Genomic DNA, 19,683 nt, shown 5'->3' with positions numbered 1-19,683 from the left:
GTAAAATGTGTTCTTCTTAACTCCAGACCCTGCCTAAAATCATGTTTCTTCCTCCTCAATCTCACCCCTTCTACTCACACCACCATCACCCCGAGAATCAAATTCCCTTTCTATGTTACATGGATTACTGTTAATGTGAAGCAAACCTCAATGCCTTGAATCCTCTGGCACAAAAGCCTGTCCAAACTAAACCATATAAACTCTGTGTACCCATTTCTGTTCATTTTGAAATTGTCATTTTCAAATTGTTCCACAACTGATCTCAGGAATCTTCTCCAGTCACAAGCTGCTGTCCCTTACACAATGGTTTGTTTTTTGCATCTCATTCCCTCTGCTACACTATTTGAACTATTCCATCAGTCACTGTACCTGTAGCTCTTTGACTCAATGCCTTTGTACTTTGCCTCCAAAATCTTTTTAAAAATCTGGCTTTCAATCAATGTATTTAGGTTTTTCTTTATTTTTCTTAACTTTGCCTCAGATTATACTCTTCCTTGTTAATTAATCATTATGACATTCCTATCCTTTGGGTCACTGTCTCTTCCCTGTTTAAGTACTTAGGAAAAAGGATGTTTTAATTTTAGGAATAAAGAAGTCATGTACAGAAGTGAATACACTTCAGTACTTAATTGTCTGTGAAACAATTTGAGATATCCTGACATTGGGCAGGTGCTATATGAATGTAATTCTTTCTTTCAACTGCTCTGAAAAGCTGCTCACGGTCATGTTGTCTAATGCAGATTCTTTATGCAAATCAAGGAATAAAAGGGAAAATTGCCAGTGGCACCCACTCCTCCCCCTTACATTATTTGTCAGACAGGAAGAGTGTCAATCATTTGAAAAAAACACCTTTGCACACCAGATTCTGGTGTTGAGCAGCAGTTCTGAGTATTCAGAGGGGACAATAATGTATTAGTGCAACTCACAGACAATTCAGCAACATATCAGTAACGTCGATTACCTGGTGTAAATGTCCAAGATGAGACTCGTCATGGGAAACCTAACTGATGTAAGTATTCCTTATTTGCCAGTACTGAGGTATGATGAGGAACACTGGTAACAATTTGAGAAATAGTCCGACTGTCTCTTTAGCTTTGTTTGGAGCTTTTAATTCTAGCAGTAGAATTGATTAATAAGCTGGGGAAATAAAGACTGTGAATACAACTATCTGTACAGTGTAGTTTGTAATTTTGCATGGTGCAATTCTTTTAGGTAACCCACTCTATGTTCTGATGGTATTTATTAATGTGAGCAATTTACTGTTCAGGTGTAATTTTAGGACTCATTCCCAATTTGATTGTTCGTCTATTCACTGATCTCAGTGGGTTGGGAATCTTTGGAATTCTCTACCCAAGGGTTGTGACTTTTCAGTTTTTAAGCATAATGGAAAACAAGATCAATCGATTGTTTTTTAATCGAGTATTCTAGTTATTTTTCATCAAGATGTTTAGGCACACTACAGAAAAGGTGGGACTTGAACATGGACATTCTCACTCAGTGGTAGGAACACTACAACCGTGTCACAAGAGTCCTGTTAAAGTGTTGTATTATGAGTTTATGGCCCCTAGTTCTAGACTGCCCAGCCAGGAGAAATCACTTCTCAGTAAATGCCCTCTCTAGATCATTTTATGTATTGGTAGGATTACCTCACAAATGCCAGAGATTACAGGCCCATGACTCAATCCATTCTCAGAAATCCTCTTATTCCAGGAATCTAGCAAATTGTTGGGTCGACTGGTCTGAAGTAAGAATATCTTTCTTGGGGTAGGAGACTAAAAGTGTACACAATGGCCTCACTAATCTCCTGCAGAGTTGCAGCAAGATTTTCTTATTTTTGTACTCAACTCCTTTGTAATAAAGGCTAACAGTCTTTCTAATTGTCTGCTATACCCGTCTATTACCTTCGTACATTTCTTATATGAGAACACCCAAATCTCTCTGAACGCTGACATTTACTTGATTATCACTTAGAAAAAAAATAAGATTTTCTATCCTACTCCAAAATGAATAATGTTACATACCCCCATTTTAAAAAAACATTTATGGGATTTGCATATCACATTTATAGCCTATTGCTAATTGCTATGGAAAAGGTGGTGGTGAGCTGACTTCTTAAATGACTGCAGTCCTCTATGTCTAAGGGACAGGGTTGTAAGGAAAAGACTTTCAGGATTTTGACCCAATGACACTGAAAGAATAGAGATAGAATTCCGATCAGGATGGTATTATTCTTGGAGGGGAATTGTCGGTGATGATGTTCCTGTGTATGTTCTGCCCTTGTCCTTCTATGTGGTATAGGTTTGGAAGGTGCTGTCATAAGAATGTAAGCTCTCAGAGCAGATGTAGGAATTTCAGTCCCTCAAGCCTGCTCCGCCATTCAATATAATCATGGCTGATTTCATCTTGGCCTCACTTCCACTTTCCTGCCTGCTTTCTGTGACCCTTCGACTTGATGCTAATTACAAATCTATCTCCTCCTTAAATTTACTCAGTGCCCCAGCATCACCACAAATCCAGCACATGGAATTGAGGGAAATTTGGCAAGGTGGACTAGAAATTGGCTTAGTACTAGGACCTAAAGGGTAGTGGTAGAAGGCTGTTGAGGCTGGTGTCTAGTGGTGTACCATAAGGATCAGAATGGGACCGTTGTTGTTTGTTATATACATAGATGATATTGATGAAAATGGGGGGGGGGGGGGGGGGTGCTAAGCAATATGCAGATAACAGTAAGGTTGTTAGAGTGGTTAATAGTGAAGAAGAAGGTTGTAAGTTACAGGAAAATATAGATAAGTTGTACAGATGGGCAGACGAATGGCAGATGCTATTTAAACCTGATAAGTGCAAAGTGATGCACTTTGGAAGAAGAAACAAGATAAAGAAGTATTTAATGAACAGCAGGACATTGGGTAGCTTAGAGGAACAGAAGGCTATTATTGGGGTAATTATTCATAGATCCCTGAAGTCAGCAGAATACATGAATAGGATAGATAAGAAGGCACATGCAACACTTACTTTCATCAGTTATAATATAGAGTACAAGAGCAAGGAGTAATGTTGTACAGACCACAGCTGGAGTACTGTGTGCAGTTCTGGTCATCTCACTACAGGAAGGACTCTAGCACTAGAGAGGGGACAGAGGAGGTTCATGAGGATATTGCCTGAGATGGAAAAATTGAGCTATAAGGAGAGATTAGATGGGCTTCAATTGATTTCTTTATAGCAGAGAAAACAAGGGGGGATATGATTGAGGACAATATTGGAGAGTCAGGAAGCTAGTTACTCACCGCAGAATGTTTAGCCTCTGACCTGCTCTTGTAGCCACAGTATTTATATGGGTTGGTCCTGTTTGTTTCTGGTCATTTGTAACCTCTAGGATGTTGATTGCGTGGGATTTAGCAATTGTAATGCTATTGAATGCCATGGTGAAAGTATTAAATTCTCTCTTACCGAACATGGTCAATGTTTAGCACTACTGTGGTATAGATGTTACTTCCACTTAACAGCCTGAACATGTATTTTGTCCAAGTCCATGCTTCAATTTCTGCGGAGTCGCAAATGATTCTGCAGGAATTGGTCCACATCTCCAATTCAGATCTTACAATGAAGGGAAGGTCTTAATGAAGGTAATTGGGTTTAGAAGATTACATTGAGGAACTCCTACAACAATGTTCTCTGTCACCTTCATTCCTAGTCACTTTACCTCACCATAACCCTATTGCTTCTTTATCCTTATCACAGGTTACTTTCCTAATTAGCTTTGAACTGTTAGCAAATTTAGACATATTATACTCAGCCTCAGCATCCAAGACATTAAATTAAATTGTAAATAGCCTTCATCCAAATATTGATCCTTTTGCTTTGTTAATAACAAGATGATAATACAAATGCCCTGTTTTTTTCAACTCTGTTTCCATTCTTTAACCAATTCTTTATCCATGCCAGATCTTGTACAATACCATACTGAATGCCTATTGAAAATCCAACCTAATCTCACTGGTTCTGAAGAAGAATTATGCTGGACTCAAAACGTTACCTCTATTTCACTCTCCACAGATGCTGCCAGACCTGTTGAATTTTTCCAGTGTTTTCTGTTTTTGTTCTGAATCCCCTGGTTTCCCTTTATGAAGCTGCTATGTAAATACGCAAGAGATAAATTTGTCAAACATGATATCCCTTTCACCATGTTTGCTGTGCTTTATCATATTATGATTTTCTATGTGTCATATTACCTAATTTCCAAAGTTTTGGTCAATAATGAATTATGGGTTGTGAAGCTTGGGTCATTCTGAAAGAGGAAGAAGAGAAAATCGTCAGCTTAGTCATGTGTTTCTTAAGAACAAACCTAATGGTGAACTGGGTGAGGGAAAAGGAATCTAACAAAGCAGTACGAAATGCACCTGGAAGGACAAGCTAATACTTACATAGTGTCAAAAAGAAGGTAGTGGTTCAGATATGTTTGTTTAGAAGCCTAATTACCACCTGAAGGATTAATGGAAAAGCAGTAAGAGACCATGAGAAGGAAGCAACAAGGCAACATCAAAGACCAGCCTAACCAGAACTCCAACAATTAGGTTGTTCACTGTTGCTATGGTCAAAACGTTTGCAGACTGCGGTTGCCTCTGACGTATGGCATGGCACTTAGATGATAACAACAGTTATATCAGGTTAACCTGCTCTGTAGGTCCCCAATTTCATTCTCCGTATTTTCTTAAGTAGCCATATTATATTTGCTATCATTCAATTCCCCGAGATTGCTTCCGCGCCCAGGGAATTTAGGAAGATCACAATTAGTGATATCTATTATCTTCCTAACCATATCATTTCAAACCCTAGTATATAGGTTGTCAGGTCCAGGGAATGCATCAACATTTGGTCCCATTTATTTCTCTGATGCTTTCTCTGATGCTATTTTTGGTATGTTTTGTTATCTTTTGCAGCGAAGACAGACAAAACATTTTTTCATATCTGCATAATTTCTTTATTCTCCATTGTAATTTCTCCAGTCTCAGAAATCATTTTCTTCATTTACTTTTGCTTAATCTCTTTTAACTTACTTACAAAATCTATCTATTTTTATATTTCTGGCTAATTTACTGTCATATTTTATTTTCCTCTCTTTATCAATATTTTACTTGTGCTTTACAGGTATCTAAAATTCTTGCAATCCGGAGGATTATTAGTCTTCTCTGAATATTTTCTTCCTTTAATCCCATACTGTCTGGAACCCCTTTAGATAATTAGATCCACAGATGGATCTCATGGATTGCTTTCCCTATTTATATTTTTATTTCTCAATGTCCACATTTGCTCTTTTGCTTTCAAAACTTTTAATCAAATTTCCCATACAATTTCAACCAATTTGACCCTCTATATAAGTAATTATCTGATCTACTTTAAGTTAAAAATAGGTAAAATCAGATCTTTACCTGTAGCATGAATCACCACAAGTAAATGAGGCAAAAGGTGACATCGCCTTCCATCTCTGAACCAAATTGTCAACTTTACTTCTTTATTTATGTCAGGCACTGTTGAAGGTATTCTGTGTGCCAGATGATAGTGTTTCCCACTATCTTCCCATTAACTTACTATATTTTCAACTCAGTCTCAGGATTTGGCTGCCATTGGTACCCATTTTTTGCCAGGCACTAATGGGGCCACATCAACTCTACTGGTGTCAGACTGGAGTTAAGCAGAGTTCAGAGCACATATGGTCGGTGGTTCCCTTACCAAAAGAACATTAAGTGAACCAACCTTTATTTTACAAACACTTAGGACCATAGAATATAGCATGAAAACAGATCCTTTGGCCCAACTCCTCCATGCCCACCAGATATCCTAACCTAATCTGTCAGCATTTGGTCCATATCCCTTTAAACTTTCCATTCACATACCCATCTGGATGCCTTTTAAATGGTATAATTGTGCCAGTCTCCACCACTTCCTCTGGCAGTCCATTCCACACACGCATCACTCTCTGCGTGAAAAAGTTGCCCCTTAGGTTCCTTTCAAATTTTTCCCCTCTCACCTTAAACCTATGGCCTCTGGTTCTGGACTCTCTCACGCCAGGGAAAAGACCATTTCTATTTATCCTATCCATGCCCCTCATGATTTTATAAACCTCTATAAAGTCACCCCTCAGCCTCCAACACTCCAGGGAAAACAGTCCCAGCCTGTTCAGCCTCTCCCTATAACTCAAATTCTCCAACCCTGGCAACATCCTTGTAAATCTTTTCTGAACCCTCTCACGTTTCACAACATCCTTCCGATAACAGTGAGACCAGAATTGCACACAATGTTCCAAAAGGGGCCTAACCAATGCCCTGTACAGCTGCAATGTGACCTCTCAACTTCATGGTCAGTTCCACTGCTGCAACTTTGCTATTTCCAAAATTAAGAAAGATTTTGATTTCAAATGATCAAACTGTCCAATATAAGAAGCGAACCCAGGTCATCTGGAAATGCCTTTAAGAATCTGGGCACTAACCATACAATCTTCATTTACATAATGACTTTAAAGTAATAAATTATCCCAAGGCACTTCTAAATCAAAAGAAATATTGAGCCACAGAAGAAGATATCAAGACAGGTGTTTAAGAGCTTGGCTAAATTGTAGGCTTTAAGGAGTGTATTAAAAAGAGGAAGGTGAGGGAGAAAGGCAGACAGGAAGGTGAGGGAGAAAGGCAGACAGGAAGGTGAGGGAGAAAGGCAGACAGGGAGGTGAGGGAGAAAGGCAGACAGGGAGGTGAGGGAGAAAGGCAGACAGGAAGGTGAGGGAGAAAGGCAGACAGGAAGGTGAGGGAGAAAGGCAGACAGGGAGATAAGTTCTGAAGCATCTGAAGGTTTACTCACCACGGGGGAAGTGATTAAAATCAGAGACGCCGACTAAGCCAGAATTGGAGGAATGTAGAGGAGTTGTAGGGCAGAGAAGGCCATCGAGTTGGGGAAAAAAATCAGGCCAAGGAGGAATTTGAAAACGTAGTTGAGAATTTTAAAATGGCTAATTACTCGTCTGGGAGCCAATAGATTTCATGGACATAGGGAGAATGGAAAGATTAACACAGGACTTGATTGGAGTTCAAATAGAGGCATCAGTTCTTTGGATGAGCTCATGTTTCCAGATGCTGTGAGATAGAAGCCAACACTAATAGAAAAAAGAGTCAGTGCATGTACAGCATAAAGATTAACCGAGAAAACAACCACTGCTACGGTAGTGCTTTTCGCACACGTACTCACTGTTCCAGTGAGCTATTCATTCTGATTAGTTTGTTCAGAATTGTAAAATCAGTGTTGCTGAATCTATCCATTATCATTCTGATCAAACAATGAGGGAAAACGTTCACACGTTGAGTTCCAGTATAATATGTTGCAATGTTACAGGGTCAGTACTGAGGTGTGCACAGCACGGTTGGAGGATCAATGCTCAGGGAGTGCTGCACTATTGGAGAGTCAGTACTGAGGGCTTGTTATACTATTGGAGGATCAGTACTAAAGGATTGAGCACTGAGCCAATGCTGAGGGGGTGCTACACAGTCAAAGGGTCAGTACTGAGGGAGTGCTGCATTGTCGAAGATGTGTCTTTCGGATCAGACATTAAACCAAGGTCCAATCTGCCTTCTCAAGTTACTTTTTAATTCTTTTATTGGAGGTTGGTGTTGCTGGCAGTGCCAGTTGTCTATCCCTAATTGCACTTAAGAAGCAGACATGAAAAATTCTGACATAATTTTTAAAAAGAGCAGGGAAGTGCTCCTTATTGTCCAGGACACAATATGTACCCTTCGACCATTAATAACAATCAGATTATCTGGTCATTAAAATATTGCTATCTGTGGCATCTTTCTTAAATTGTACAAATTGGCTGTCATGTTTCCCACAACTCGGCACCGCCCTCATGACCTATCCTACCTGTCCGTCTTCCTTCCCAGCTATCCACTCCACCCTCTCCACCGACCTATCACAGTTACCTTCCACCTGCACCCACCTATCACCCTCCCACCAACCTACCCCCAGCCCTACCCCATCTCCCTATTTATCTCTCAGCTCCCTTCCCCCTCCACATTCCTGATGAAGAGCTCATGCCCAAAATGTCAATTCTCCTGCTCCTCGAATGCTGCCTGACCAGCTGTACTTTTCCAGCACAATACTTTTTGACTATATTTCCGATATTACAATAATGACTGCTCCAATAAAAGGTTTTTCACTAATGGTAAAATGCTACAGTACATTCTAAGATATTTTAGAAATGCATGTTTAATATTTATTATAAATTGAGAACATCAGGAATGAAGGATAGTGCATTTAACTTACAGCAGCTCCATAACCTTTGTAGAGAGAAAACAAAGTCAACATTTTGAGTCTAGTGACCCTTCTTCAGAAAATTGACTGTCTGAAGAAGAGTCACCAGACTGAAATGTTATCTCTGTTTCTCTTCACAGATGCTGCCAAGCCTTTTGAGCGTCTCCAGCAATTTCTATTTTTGTTTCAAACTTCCAGCATCCACAGTTATTTGTTTTGTTTTAACTCCATAACTTTGCTGCTCTCTATGTATAGGTGTATATTGGAGTGATCAGGAGCTAGACACAGGAAAGGAAAAGGGCTGCACCATCAGAAAGTCCAAATCAAAATCAAATTGTTGAATCTACAGTGGTTCACCCAGAATTTCAAATGGACTGTACAGGATGTGAGTTTATCCAATACAGTGATGCTGTACAGTGTGTATATATAATAACTGGTCTTGTGCAACCAGCAGTTGCACTTATACAGTACAGCACTTTAACAGAGGAAAAAGTATCTTGTGAAACCTTACAAAGATAAGCTTTCAAACATTTATGTCAACTCCATCACCAATACTGCCAACTTTTGTTTTGGAAATGTTACTGATTCTGCTTCTGTATCTTCTGTACCTTCTGCATCATCCACTACTGAAACCCTCATCTCTGCCTTTGCTCTAGATGTGACTATTCTGATTGGTCTTCCATCTTGCACCTTTCATAAAAATGGACACATCCAAACTCTGTTGCCCATGTCCTAAATTGCACCTAACTCACCCTCTGCACAATGACCAATGTTAGCTTTTGGTCTGGTAGTGCATAAATTTTACAAATTTCATCCCCATTTTCCATTTCTCCATGGCTTTTTCCATCTGTAGCTCAATAACGTGAATGTGCCGGTTTTGGACTGGGTGGACAAAGTTAAAAATCACACATGTCGAAGAGTGTGGTGCTGGAAAAGCACAGCTGGTCAGGCAGCATCCGAGGAGCAGGAGAATTGCGTTTCGAGCGTGAGCCCTTCATCAGGAATAAGGCTTTGGCCAAGGCGGCTGAGAGACAAATGGGTGGGGGGGGGTAGGACAGGGTGGGAATGCGATAAGTAGATGAAGGTAACGATGAAAGTGATAGGTCGGTGAGGAGGGTGGAGCAGATAGGTGGGAATGAAGATGAACAGGTAGGACCATTCATGAGAGTGGTGCCAAATTGTAAGGTTGGGACTGGGATAAGGTGGGGGTAGGGGAAATGGGGAAACTGGTGAAATCCACATTGATCCCTTGTGGTTGGAGGGTTCCAGGGTGGAAGACAAAGCATTCTTCATCCAGGTGTCGGGTGGTTAGGGTTTGGCGATGGAGGAGACCCAGGACCTGCATTCCTTGGTGGAGTGGGAGGGGAAGTTGAAGTGTTCAGCCACAGGGTGGTGGGGTTGGTTAAGTGCGGGTGTCCCAGAAATGTTCTCTGAAATGATCCGCAACTTGGCATCCTGTCTCCCCAATGTAGAAAACATCACAAAGGATACAACGGATACAGTAGATGACGTGTGTGGAAGTACTGGTAAATTTCTATGGATGTGGAAGGATCCTTTGGAGCCTTGGATGGAGGTGAGGGAGGGAGGTGTAGTCACAGGCTTTGGACTTTTTGTGGTGGCAGGGGAAGGTGCCGGCAGTGGAGGGGGGTTGGTGGGGACGTGGACCTGACAAGGGTGTCGTGGAGGGAGTGGTCTCTCCAAAACGCAGATAGAGGTGGGGAGGGAAATATATCTCTGTTGATGAGGCTGTTTGTAGGTGGCCGAAATAGTGGACGATGATGAGATGTATCCAAGGTCAGTGGGGTGGAAGATGAGGACCAGTCTTATCATAAGACACAGGATTTTGCTTTAAATTCTGTGTTTTATGATCTTGCACCACAGCTACCTGATGAAGGAGCAGAGCTCTGAAAGCTTGTACTTCCAAATTTCCACACTGTAATCTAATCTAATCTAAAAAAATCTAATCTAAATCAAATAAACCTGTTGGATTATAACCTGATGTTATGTGATTTTTAACTTTATCTCAATAAGGTTTTCTAGTTTACACTTCTCGCTGCTCTCTCCCCAGAGACCTGTATTAATTCTAAACTAATCCCTCTGCCCACTAAATCCCTATACCTCTGTATTAATCCCAAATTACTCCCACTGCAGTATTGTCTGTGAGATACCTGTATTTCTGCTTCAAAAATCCATTAAATTTTCTCTGAAAAGGCTTGCTATTTTCTGTCTTAGTGATTCCATGTGGAGAAAACATTCTATGCTTCGATAAAAACAATTTCTCCAACTTTCCCTGTCACTGTTGTGGGACAGGATCGAATTAAGGCTAAAACATTAGTGTCCTCATCACTGATTGTGATTGGCTGATGGAATTAGTTTTTGTGCAATGCTGACCAAACATAAAATTATCATGAATGCTTAATGGCTCAAAATAATCCAAATTGGGCTTTTACTGAATGACTATCAAAGGACCTTTAAAGCAACTGAGAATTATGGTGGTTTCAGAAGTAAGTAGCATGAGATATAAGACACAGTTGTCTCAAAATAGAGTCTCTAAATGAGTAAGATTCTGGTTTGACCCATTTCATTTAGATTCTGGAACACTTGTTTTCAGTCTCCCGGGACTGTGGTGAAGATTCTTCTGTTTCTGAGGCCGCAGATGATAAATTAGCTTGTCAATGCCTCATTCTGGGCACAACAGCTGTCGTCCCCAGTTTAGTGGGGGAGGATGTTAATCTCTATAAATCTGTGCATCTTTTCCCCACGCAGTGCTGTTAGGTTCCTTCCACATCCTCCCCACACAAATTCTTGATAACCATCCATGATCATCTTCTCCTTTGGCTCTTATCTAACCTCTGAAATGGCCTGGCAAGCTACTCAATTGTAACACAAGGCTAAAATCATCTGGAAGTACTGAAATTGGTTGGAACAATTGGCATCAACCTAGGGATCAGAAACAACAATGGCAAACATAGCCCTGTTGACCCTCCATAATCCTCCTCATTGTTGTAACCAGTGCCAAAATTGTGAGAACTATCTTACCAAAAGGTCAAGCAACAGTCTGACATAGTCATACTCACAGAATCAAAACTATAATGTCCCAGACACCACAGCCATCATCCCTGGATATGTCCTGTATCATCAGCAAGACAGGATCAGCAGAGGTGACAACACATATACAGACAGGAGGGAATTTCCTTCAAAGTCCTCACTGAACAAAGAATTCTCCTGCTGATTATCAGGTACTGCACCCCTTCTTCTGATGAATCAGTATTCTTTTATGTTGAACAACAATTAGAGGATGCACTGACAATGGCTTGGGGGTAGAATTGACTCTGCATGGAGGACCTGAACTGAATGAGGTGGCTGAGTCTTAAAGTATATAGTTGCTAGACTGGATCTATGGCAGACAGTCAAGGCAAAACAAATTTGGCTTCATCCTCACCAATCTGCAAATGCATTTGTTTATGTTAGTTTCAGTAGGAGGAATCACTGTGTGGTCCTTGTGGAAATGAAATTCTGTCTTTACATTGATGATCCATTCTGGTGTGTTGTGTGTCAGTACGATCATGCTAAAATGGACAGATCTAGCAAGTCAATACTGGGTACTGCAGGCCATCAGCAGCTGTGAAATTGTAATTGGAAGCTTCGATCTGCAAATTTCTGAGCTGGCATATCCCCATTACCATCAAGTCTAGGAATCAGCCAGGTTCACTGGAGAGTGCAGGAGGGCGTGCCAGGCACGCTGAGAAATGATTTATCAACCTTAATGAAACTATAAAGACAGGATGTCTATGGTACCAAACTTAAACATCAATTGATAAACAGAGTTAAGCTTTGCAGTTCTCTCACATCCAATTGTGAGTGGTAGTGGACAATTAAATCACTTACTGGAACATAAGAACATCAGAAATACAGGCTCTCAAACCTGCTGTGCCATCAAACAAGATCATGGCTGCTCTGCCCAAACTTCAACTCCTTTCTTGGCCAGTCCATCAGAGTCCTCAACTCCCTGATATTTGAACAAAAAATCTACTCCCCGTTTAAATATTTTCAGTGATCTAGCCTCAGCAACATTCTGGTAGAGAATTCCAGGCTTTCACCACCTTCTAAGAGAATAAATTCCTTCAGCTCTCAGTTTTAGAAGGGTTTATAATTAATTCTGAAACTATGTTCCTCCCCTCATCCCCCCCCCCCCACCCCCGCCAGTTACATCTCAATATGTACTCCATCAAGCTCCATTTGAATTTCTGTATTTCAAAAGATCACTCCTCATTCTAGTAAACTCTAAGGAATAAAGGCTAATCTGTTTAGCCATTCTTGGTTCATCTGAACCTTTTTTGAACTGCCTTCAATGCCAGTACATCCTTTCCTAAATACAAGGACTGAATCGGTACACAGTACCTCTAGGTGTAGTTTCACCTACACCCAGTACAGTAGTAACAAGACTTCCCTGTTTTAAAATACCAACCCCCATGGAATAAACACCAAATTCCATTTGTTTTCTTAATTACTTGCTGCAGCTGCATGCTAACTCTTAGAGTTTCATGTTCAAGAGTGTCCAGATCCCTTGGTGCTTTAATTTTTTGGAGTCACTCTCCATCTAAATAATAGCTTACCCTTTAATTCTTCCCATCAAAATGTATGTCCTCATACTTTCCTACATTAACTTCAAGATTTTGTCCCCTTCCTCAATCTATATCCCCTTGCATTTCCTTACATCACAACATGCCCTCCCACCTATTTTCATATCATAGACAAATCTAGATGTGTTACACTCTGCTCCATTAATGTATGTAGTAAATAAGTGGGCCCCTCGGACTGATACTTGTGTCATTGCATTAGCTATGCAATATGGTAATGTTAGGGTTAAGGTTTTCAACCTGAAAAAGATCCATTAATCCCATTCTATCTTTTGTGTGTTCACCAAACCACAATCCACACTAATACATTACCCCAATACTTTGAGCACTTTTCTTGTGCAATAACCTTTTATGTGGCATCTTATTCAATGGCCTTTTGGAAATACAAATACACTACATCTACTAGTGTTTGTCACATCTGAAAAATCCTTAGGCAAATAATTGGAATTTGTGAGGTAAATCCATGGGTTTTATGAAGGTTCACAAGGTCAATACAGAGAAAGGCACTCGTACAGAGTGCAGCAGAGTTGTAGCTCTGACTGCAGATGTGAAAAATGCATACCTGAGAATTACAGAGAATTCTTGTCAAAATTCTGTGGGGATAATCTGAAGAAACTGTTCAATAAATCTTCTCAGGTCAAAGTTCACTAAACCAATCAAAGTTCAATAAAGTAACCTGATTGACTCAAACTAATTGAAGCTGAAGGTGTTCCTGAAAATTACTATATGACTCTAATGAAGAAGTGGAGACATCTTACAGGCCAGTAGGCAAAGAGTAATGACAGTTGACCTTATAGTGGTACCTCTCAAATATTGTCAAGAAAGAATAAGGGTAGCCCTATTCCTATAGTCAGACGTGCAGGAATCTGAAAGATGCAAATATATTTAAGTTTTATGGCCAGCTCTTCACCAGGACATTAGGCATGTTATGCAAAATTGCACTATGTGTTAGGTGGTGGGAAAGTAATAAACATCATGGATTGGTAAAGTAAGCATTAATTTCCATGCCAGTTTTGAGGAACCATTTAGTAGAGTGTGGATTGTGTCAGTCCTTTAGCAAAAACAAAAGCAGGATACAGTATATCCTTACAATCAGGGATATAACTGCTCAATTCCTCAAGGTCATATTCCCTTGAGATCAATTACTGATAAAGTAGTGGTGGAAAAATTAACTTATTTCTTTACCACAAATGGATTACTGATGAAGATCAATTCATTCAGCTTGCCACCCACAGACACAGGGAGCTTTGGAAAGGTACAAACCCTCAAAATGATGATCAGGGCACATTGTCTTGGGACTGGAATTTCTTTTGTTTGTCACACAGGGTTTACCTAATGAATTGACTAGCCTGCTGACTTAGTTTATGAACATAAAGTAAGGGGACTTTTGAAATTAAGTATACTGCGTGCAATTCTGGCCTTTCTGCTTTAGGAAGTATGTTGTGAAACATGAAAAGGTTCAGTAAAGATTTACAAGGATATGGCCAAGGTTGGAGGGTTTGAGCTACAGGGAGAGGCTGAATAGGCTGGGACCGTTTTCCCTAAAGTGTCGGAGGCTGAGGGGTGACATTATAGAGATTCATCAAATGAGGAGCATGGATCGGGTGAATATCCAAGGTCATTTCCCCAGGGTAGGGGAGTCTAAAACTAGAGGGCATAGGTTTAAGGTAAGAGGGGGAGGATTTAAAATGGAGTTGAGGGACAACTTTTTCAGGCAGAGGGTGGTTCGTGTATGGAATGAACTGTCAGAGGAAGTGGGGGAGGCTGGTTCAGTTTCAACATTTAAAATGCATCTGGATGGGTATATGAATAGGAAGGGTTTAGAGGGAGAAAGGCCAAATGCTGGCAAATGGGGCTGGATTTATTTAGGAGATCTGGGATACATGGACGAGTAGGATCGAAGGGTCTGTTTCCATGCTGTATGGGTCTATGACTCAATAAAGAAACAGAACAGGTCATCATGTTCAACTATGCATAAATGTTCCAGGACCAGCTCACTGGAGCCTGGAAAGTAGCTCAGAGACACATAAAAGCATCACAAAAAAACCCATGGAACAATGGGCTAATACATTTGCCAAATCCCAACTATTTCAAACATGGAATTGGTATTGCTGCCTTTACAAGGTAAACCATTGAAAGCACAGGCCATTGGTCCAAGCAGAATTATCAGAAGGACTGGGAAAGTAATTGTCTAATTGACACCTCAGATTCCTGGGGAAAAAAAACTGGCTGTGTCAAAACAATCTGTTGAAGCAGTATCACTTTTTGGAGAATGATATGGTAATGAGAATAGTGGGAGATAAAGGGATACTGGCAAGTTCCTTTAACATCCACAGCTGAAGGAATATCAGCCCATCTCGCATCAGACCTTTTCAATGTTGAATGATGCCATTCAGACTGAAAAATGCTCCAGCAACCCTTTAGAGACTGATGAATCAAGTGGTAGCTTGATTTCTAAATTGTGTAGATAATTTTATGATGTACTGGTATACGTTAACATTTGAAATGGTCACTTAGAACAAATAGAAGTTTCTTTAAGAAATTGTAGTCAGTCAGGATCAGTGCTGGGTCCACTACTTTTTGCTATTTAGATAAATTATTTTGATAGATACACAGGAAGTATAGTTAGTAAGTTTGCAGATGACACCAAAATTGGAGGTGTAGTGAACAGCAAAAAAGGTTACCTCAGAGTACAACGGAATAATGATCAGATGGGCAAATGGGCTGAGGAGTAGCAGATGGAGTTTAATTTAGATAAACATGGAGTGCTGCATTTTGGAAAAGCAAATCAGGGGAGGACTTATACACTTAATGGTAAGGTTCTGGGGAGTGTTGCTGAACAAAGAGACCTTGGAGTGCAGGTTCATAGTGCCTTGAAAATAGAGTTACAGTTGGATAGGTTAAGAAGGCATTTGGCATGCTTTCCTTTATTGGTCAGAGCATTGAGTATCGGAATTGGGAGGTCATGTTGTGGCTTTACACAATATTGCTTAGGCCACTTTTGGAATATTGCATGCAATTCTGGTCTCCTTCGTATCGGAACGACATTATAAAACTTGAAATGGTTCAGAAAAGATTTACAAGGATGTTACCAGGGTTGGAGGATTTGAGCTACGGGAGAGGTTGAATAGGTTGGGGCTGTTTCCCCTGAAGCGTCGGATGCTGTGGGATGACCTCATAGAGATTTATAAAATAATGAGGGGCATGGATAGGATAAATAGACAAAGTCTCTTCCCAGGGGTGGGGGGAGTCCAGAACTAGAGGGCATAGGTTTAGGGTGAGAGGGGAAAGATATAAAAGGGGCAACCTTTTCATGCAGAGGGTGGTACGTGTATGGAATGAGCTGCCAGAGGAATTGGTGGAGGCTGGTACAGTTGCAACATTTAAAAGGCATTGGGTGGGTATATGAATAGGAAGGGTTTAGAGGGATATGGGTCAAGTGCTGGCAATTGGGACTAGATTACATTAGGATATCTGTCGCATGGACGAGATGGACCGAAGGGTCTGTTTCCACGCTGTATATCTCTATGACTCCATGACTATGATTTGGCGATAAACCTTGCACAAAGTGAACTTGCAAACTCAGTGGTGACCTACCAGGGCATATGGTATGGCGAGGACAAGTTCTACCAGGGCATATTGTATGGCGAGGACAAGTTCTGCCAGGGCATATTGTATGGCGAGGACAAGTTCTACCAGGGCATATTGTATGGCGAGGACAAGTTCTGACAGGGCATATTGTATGGCGAGGACAAGTTCTGCCAGGGCATATTGTATGGCGAGGACAAGTTCTACCAGGGCATATTGTATGGCGAGGACAAGTTCTGCCAAAGAGTGAAAAAGTACAAGAATTGCAACTAAGACTAAATGTAAAACATTGATTGTGGTGATATCGTGGTAATGTTGCAATATTTGTAATGAAGGACTAGAGTAATGCTTTGGGGACATGGGTTTAAATCCCATATTGATGACTGGTAAAAACTCAATTTATGAATCTGGAATTTAAAGATAGTCCGAGGAATGGTGAAAGTGCATTTTATAGAGGCAATGTAGTGGTAATATTACTTGCCTAGTAATCCAGAGCCCAATGTTCTAAGGACATGGGTTCAGATCCCACCTTGGAAGATGGTAACATCTCAATTCATTCATGCGGGCAGCACGGTGGCACAGTGGTTAGCACTGCTGCCTCACAGCGCCTGACACCCGGGTTCAATTCCCGCCTCAGGCGACTGACTGTGTGGAGTTTGCACATTCTCCCCGTGTCTGCGTGGGTTTCCTCCGGGTGCTCCGGTTTCCTCCCACAGTCCAAAGATGTGCAGGTCAGGTGAATTGGCCATGCTAAAAATTGCCCGTAGTGTTAGGTAAGGGGTAAATGTAGGGGTATGGGTGGGTTGCGCTTCGGCGGGGTGGTGTGGACTTGTTGGGCCGAAGGGCCTGTTTCCACACTGTAAGTAATCTAATCGAAAAAATATAATTACTCAAATGGTAGCCATTGTCAATTCTTGTCTTATATTTTGAAAAATCTGTTTTTCTAATGTTCATATATTATTGCGCGGCAGAAAAATCAGAGGATATTGGGGTGATTAGGAATATGGAATTCAAAGTGTAAACAAATCAGTCATGATCTTATTGAATGGTGACGCAGGCTCATGCTTTACTTCCACTCTGACTTTGTATGTTTGAGATTTTTGGGGATTCATGGATATTATAGCAAGCTTGTACAAATTTGTTAATACTGTAATTATTCCACGAATAATTCTCTCCAAAAGAAAGCCAAAGCAGCATGGTCATTGGATTGCCAAGCATCTTTTGAGAATTTAAAAGTCATTCTGATCACTAAACTGGTGTTGGCTATACCAAACGTCATTCAGGTCTTCAAGGAGTAATTGATCCTTGTGATCTGGGATTTGGTGCAGTCCATTACATCAAGGTGGGTTGCCATAAAGAAGCCAGTGAAATACTTTCCTAAGTAAAATCTAAATCAACTCCAAGAAAAATACCTTACACTAGTAAAGTAAACCAAGAGATTGCTAGTGACCGTTAAGCATTTTGAAATATAGGTCCTATGCCTACATATAATGATCATAATCCTCAAGCCTCTGCCTATTTCAATGGAGCATGTATTACAGCTTTATCACTTCAAACTTGTTTATAATATGGGGGAAAAATTGCAATTTTTATGCTTTGCCAAAAATGTTTAAATTATCTAAGTACTTAGAAGGGATCAGAGATAATTGTATAAGATATGAGTAAAGAGCAAGTGAGAATATTAATATAAATGTGTCCACTTTTTATTCATTTTTGTCTTCTCCAGAAAAGTGAGTGTGTTTGTGAGAATGTGTTTTGGGGATATTTAGAGGGTTAAGTATTTATACTTCTATATTACTGACTGTGTATGTTAACAAATCATTGCATCTTCTTTGTATTAGTTTTGTTTTCACCATAAACCAATAATTGTGTTATTAAGAAACTTGGTGCTAGATATATTATTTATAATGCATATGTATTTTATGTGGTATATAAGTACCACCTTGACAACCATACAAGTTATTTTTATTGAATGTTGTGACCATGTGGAATAGTAGGACGAGGGTGATGGTGCAGTCGTCCAGCTTAAGTTATAACATAAACCAAGCCTTTGAAGTTGTATTAGAACCCCCACCCAGCCCGCCTCATATATACACACATACACAAACAAACACTATATATTTACATTTATAGACTATGGGGAATGGAAAACGGAGGTTTAGGATGATTGCAAAGGCTTTTATGCTGTGACTTTTTGGAAGTCAAGAGGTCGAAGAGAACTGGGATTGCCTGCTGCTTACAAAAGTCCACTGACTATGTGAGGAATATAAATGAAATCTTCTCAAAGGAAGATAAAATATAGGTAACTTATTTTGATTGTTGGACTTGGAAAAACACATAATCTGTGCTGCTCATTGCATTGCAAAAGCCACTGGACTGTGATATAAGTTTGTTCAGTCACATTATAGGTAGCTGTTGGAGAAGTCATAGAATCATCGAGTCATTTGGCATGGAAACTAATCCTTCAGTCCAACTTGTCCGTACCGACCAGACATCCCAATCTGGCCTGGTCCCATTTCCCTCTAAACCCCTTTCATTGATATACCCATCTAGATGCCTTTTACTTCTTCCTCTGGCAGCTCATTCCATACACCACCATTCTTCTTATGAAAAATTGCCCCTCAGGTCTCTTTTAAATCTTCCCCTCTCACCTTAAACCTACGCCCTCTTGTTTTGGAGTCCATCCCCCTAGGAAAAAAACCTTGGCTATTCACCCTATCCATGCCAACATGATTTTATAAACCTCTATAAGATCATCCCTCAGCCTCCAGTGCTGCAGGGAAAAAAGCCCTAGCATTTTCAGTGTCTCCCTACAACTCAAACCCTCCAGTCCCAGCAACATCCTCGTAAATCTTTTCTGTAAGGTAAAATGTAGGTTCATTATTTAGGTTCGAGAAGAAAGTGAGGACTGCAGATACTGGAGATCAGAGCTGAAAATGTTCGGGACACCACCCACGCTCTCCACCTCCTCCATGATTTTCGCTTCCCCAGTCCCCAACGCCTTAACTTCACCATGGATATCCAGTCCCTGTACACCTCCATCCCCCATCACGAAGGACTTAAAGCCCTCTGCTTCTTCCTTTCCCGCCGTACCAACCAGTACCCTTCCACTGACACCCTGCTTCGACTGACTGAATTGGTCCTCCAGTCTGAAAAACTACCT

General features: G+C 40.6%; 1 protein-coding gene across 2 annotated transcripts in view; it reads left to right on the top strand.

Moving 5' to 3' along the window:
* Positions 1-849: 849 nt before the first annotated feature.
* Positions 850-19,683, top strand: part of LOC122541117 (C-X-C chemokine receptor type 5) — a 25,583-nt gene continuing 6,749 nt past the window's right edge. For both annotated transcript variants that reach the window (XM_043677707.1, XM_043677705.1), the window contains exon 1: positions 850-1,009. In XM_043677707.1, the coding sequence (XP_043533642.1) occupies positions 971-1,009 (39 nt within the window). In that variant the 5' untranslated portion in view covers positions 850-970. The remainder of the gene's footprint in view (positions 1,010-19,683) is intronic.

Source organism: Chiloscyllium plagiosum, chromosome 36 (assembly GCF_004010195.1).
Source record: "Chiloscyllium plagiosum isolate BGI_BamShark_2017 chromosome 36, ASM401019v2, whole genome shotgun sequence".
Lineage (NCBI taxonomy): Eukaryota > Metazoa > Chordata > Chondrichthyes > Orectolobiformes > Hemiscylliidae > Chiloscyllium > Chiloscyllium plagiosum.
Note: the sequence above shows the minus strand (reverse complement) of the source record. Positions and strands in the feature narration are given on the sequence as shown.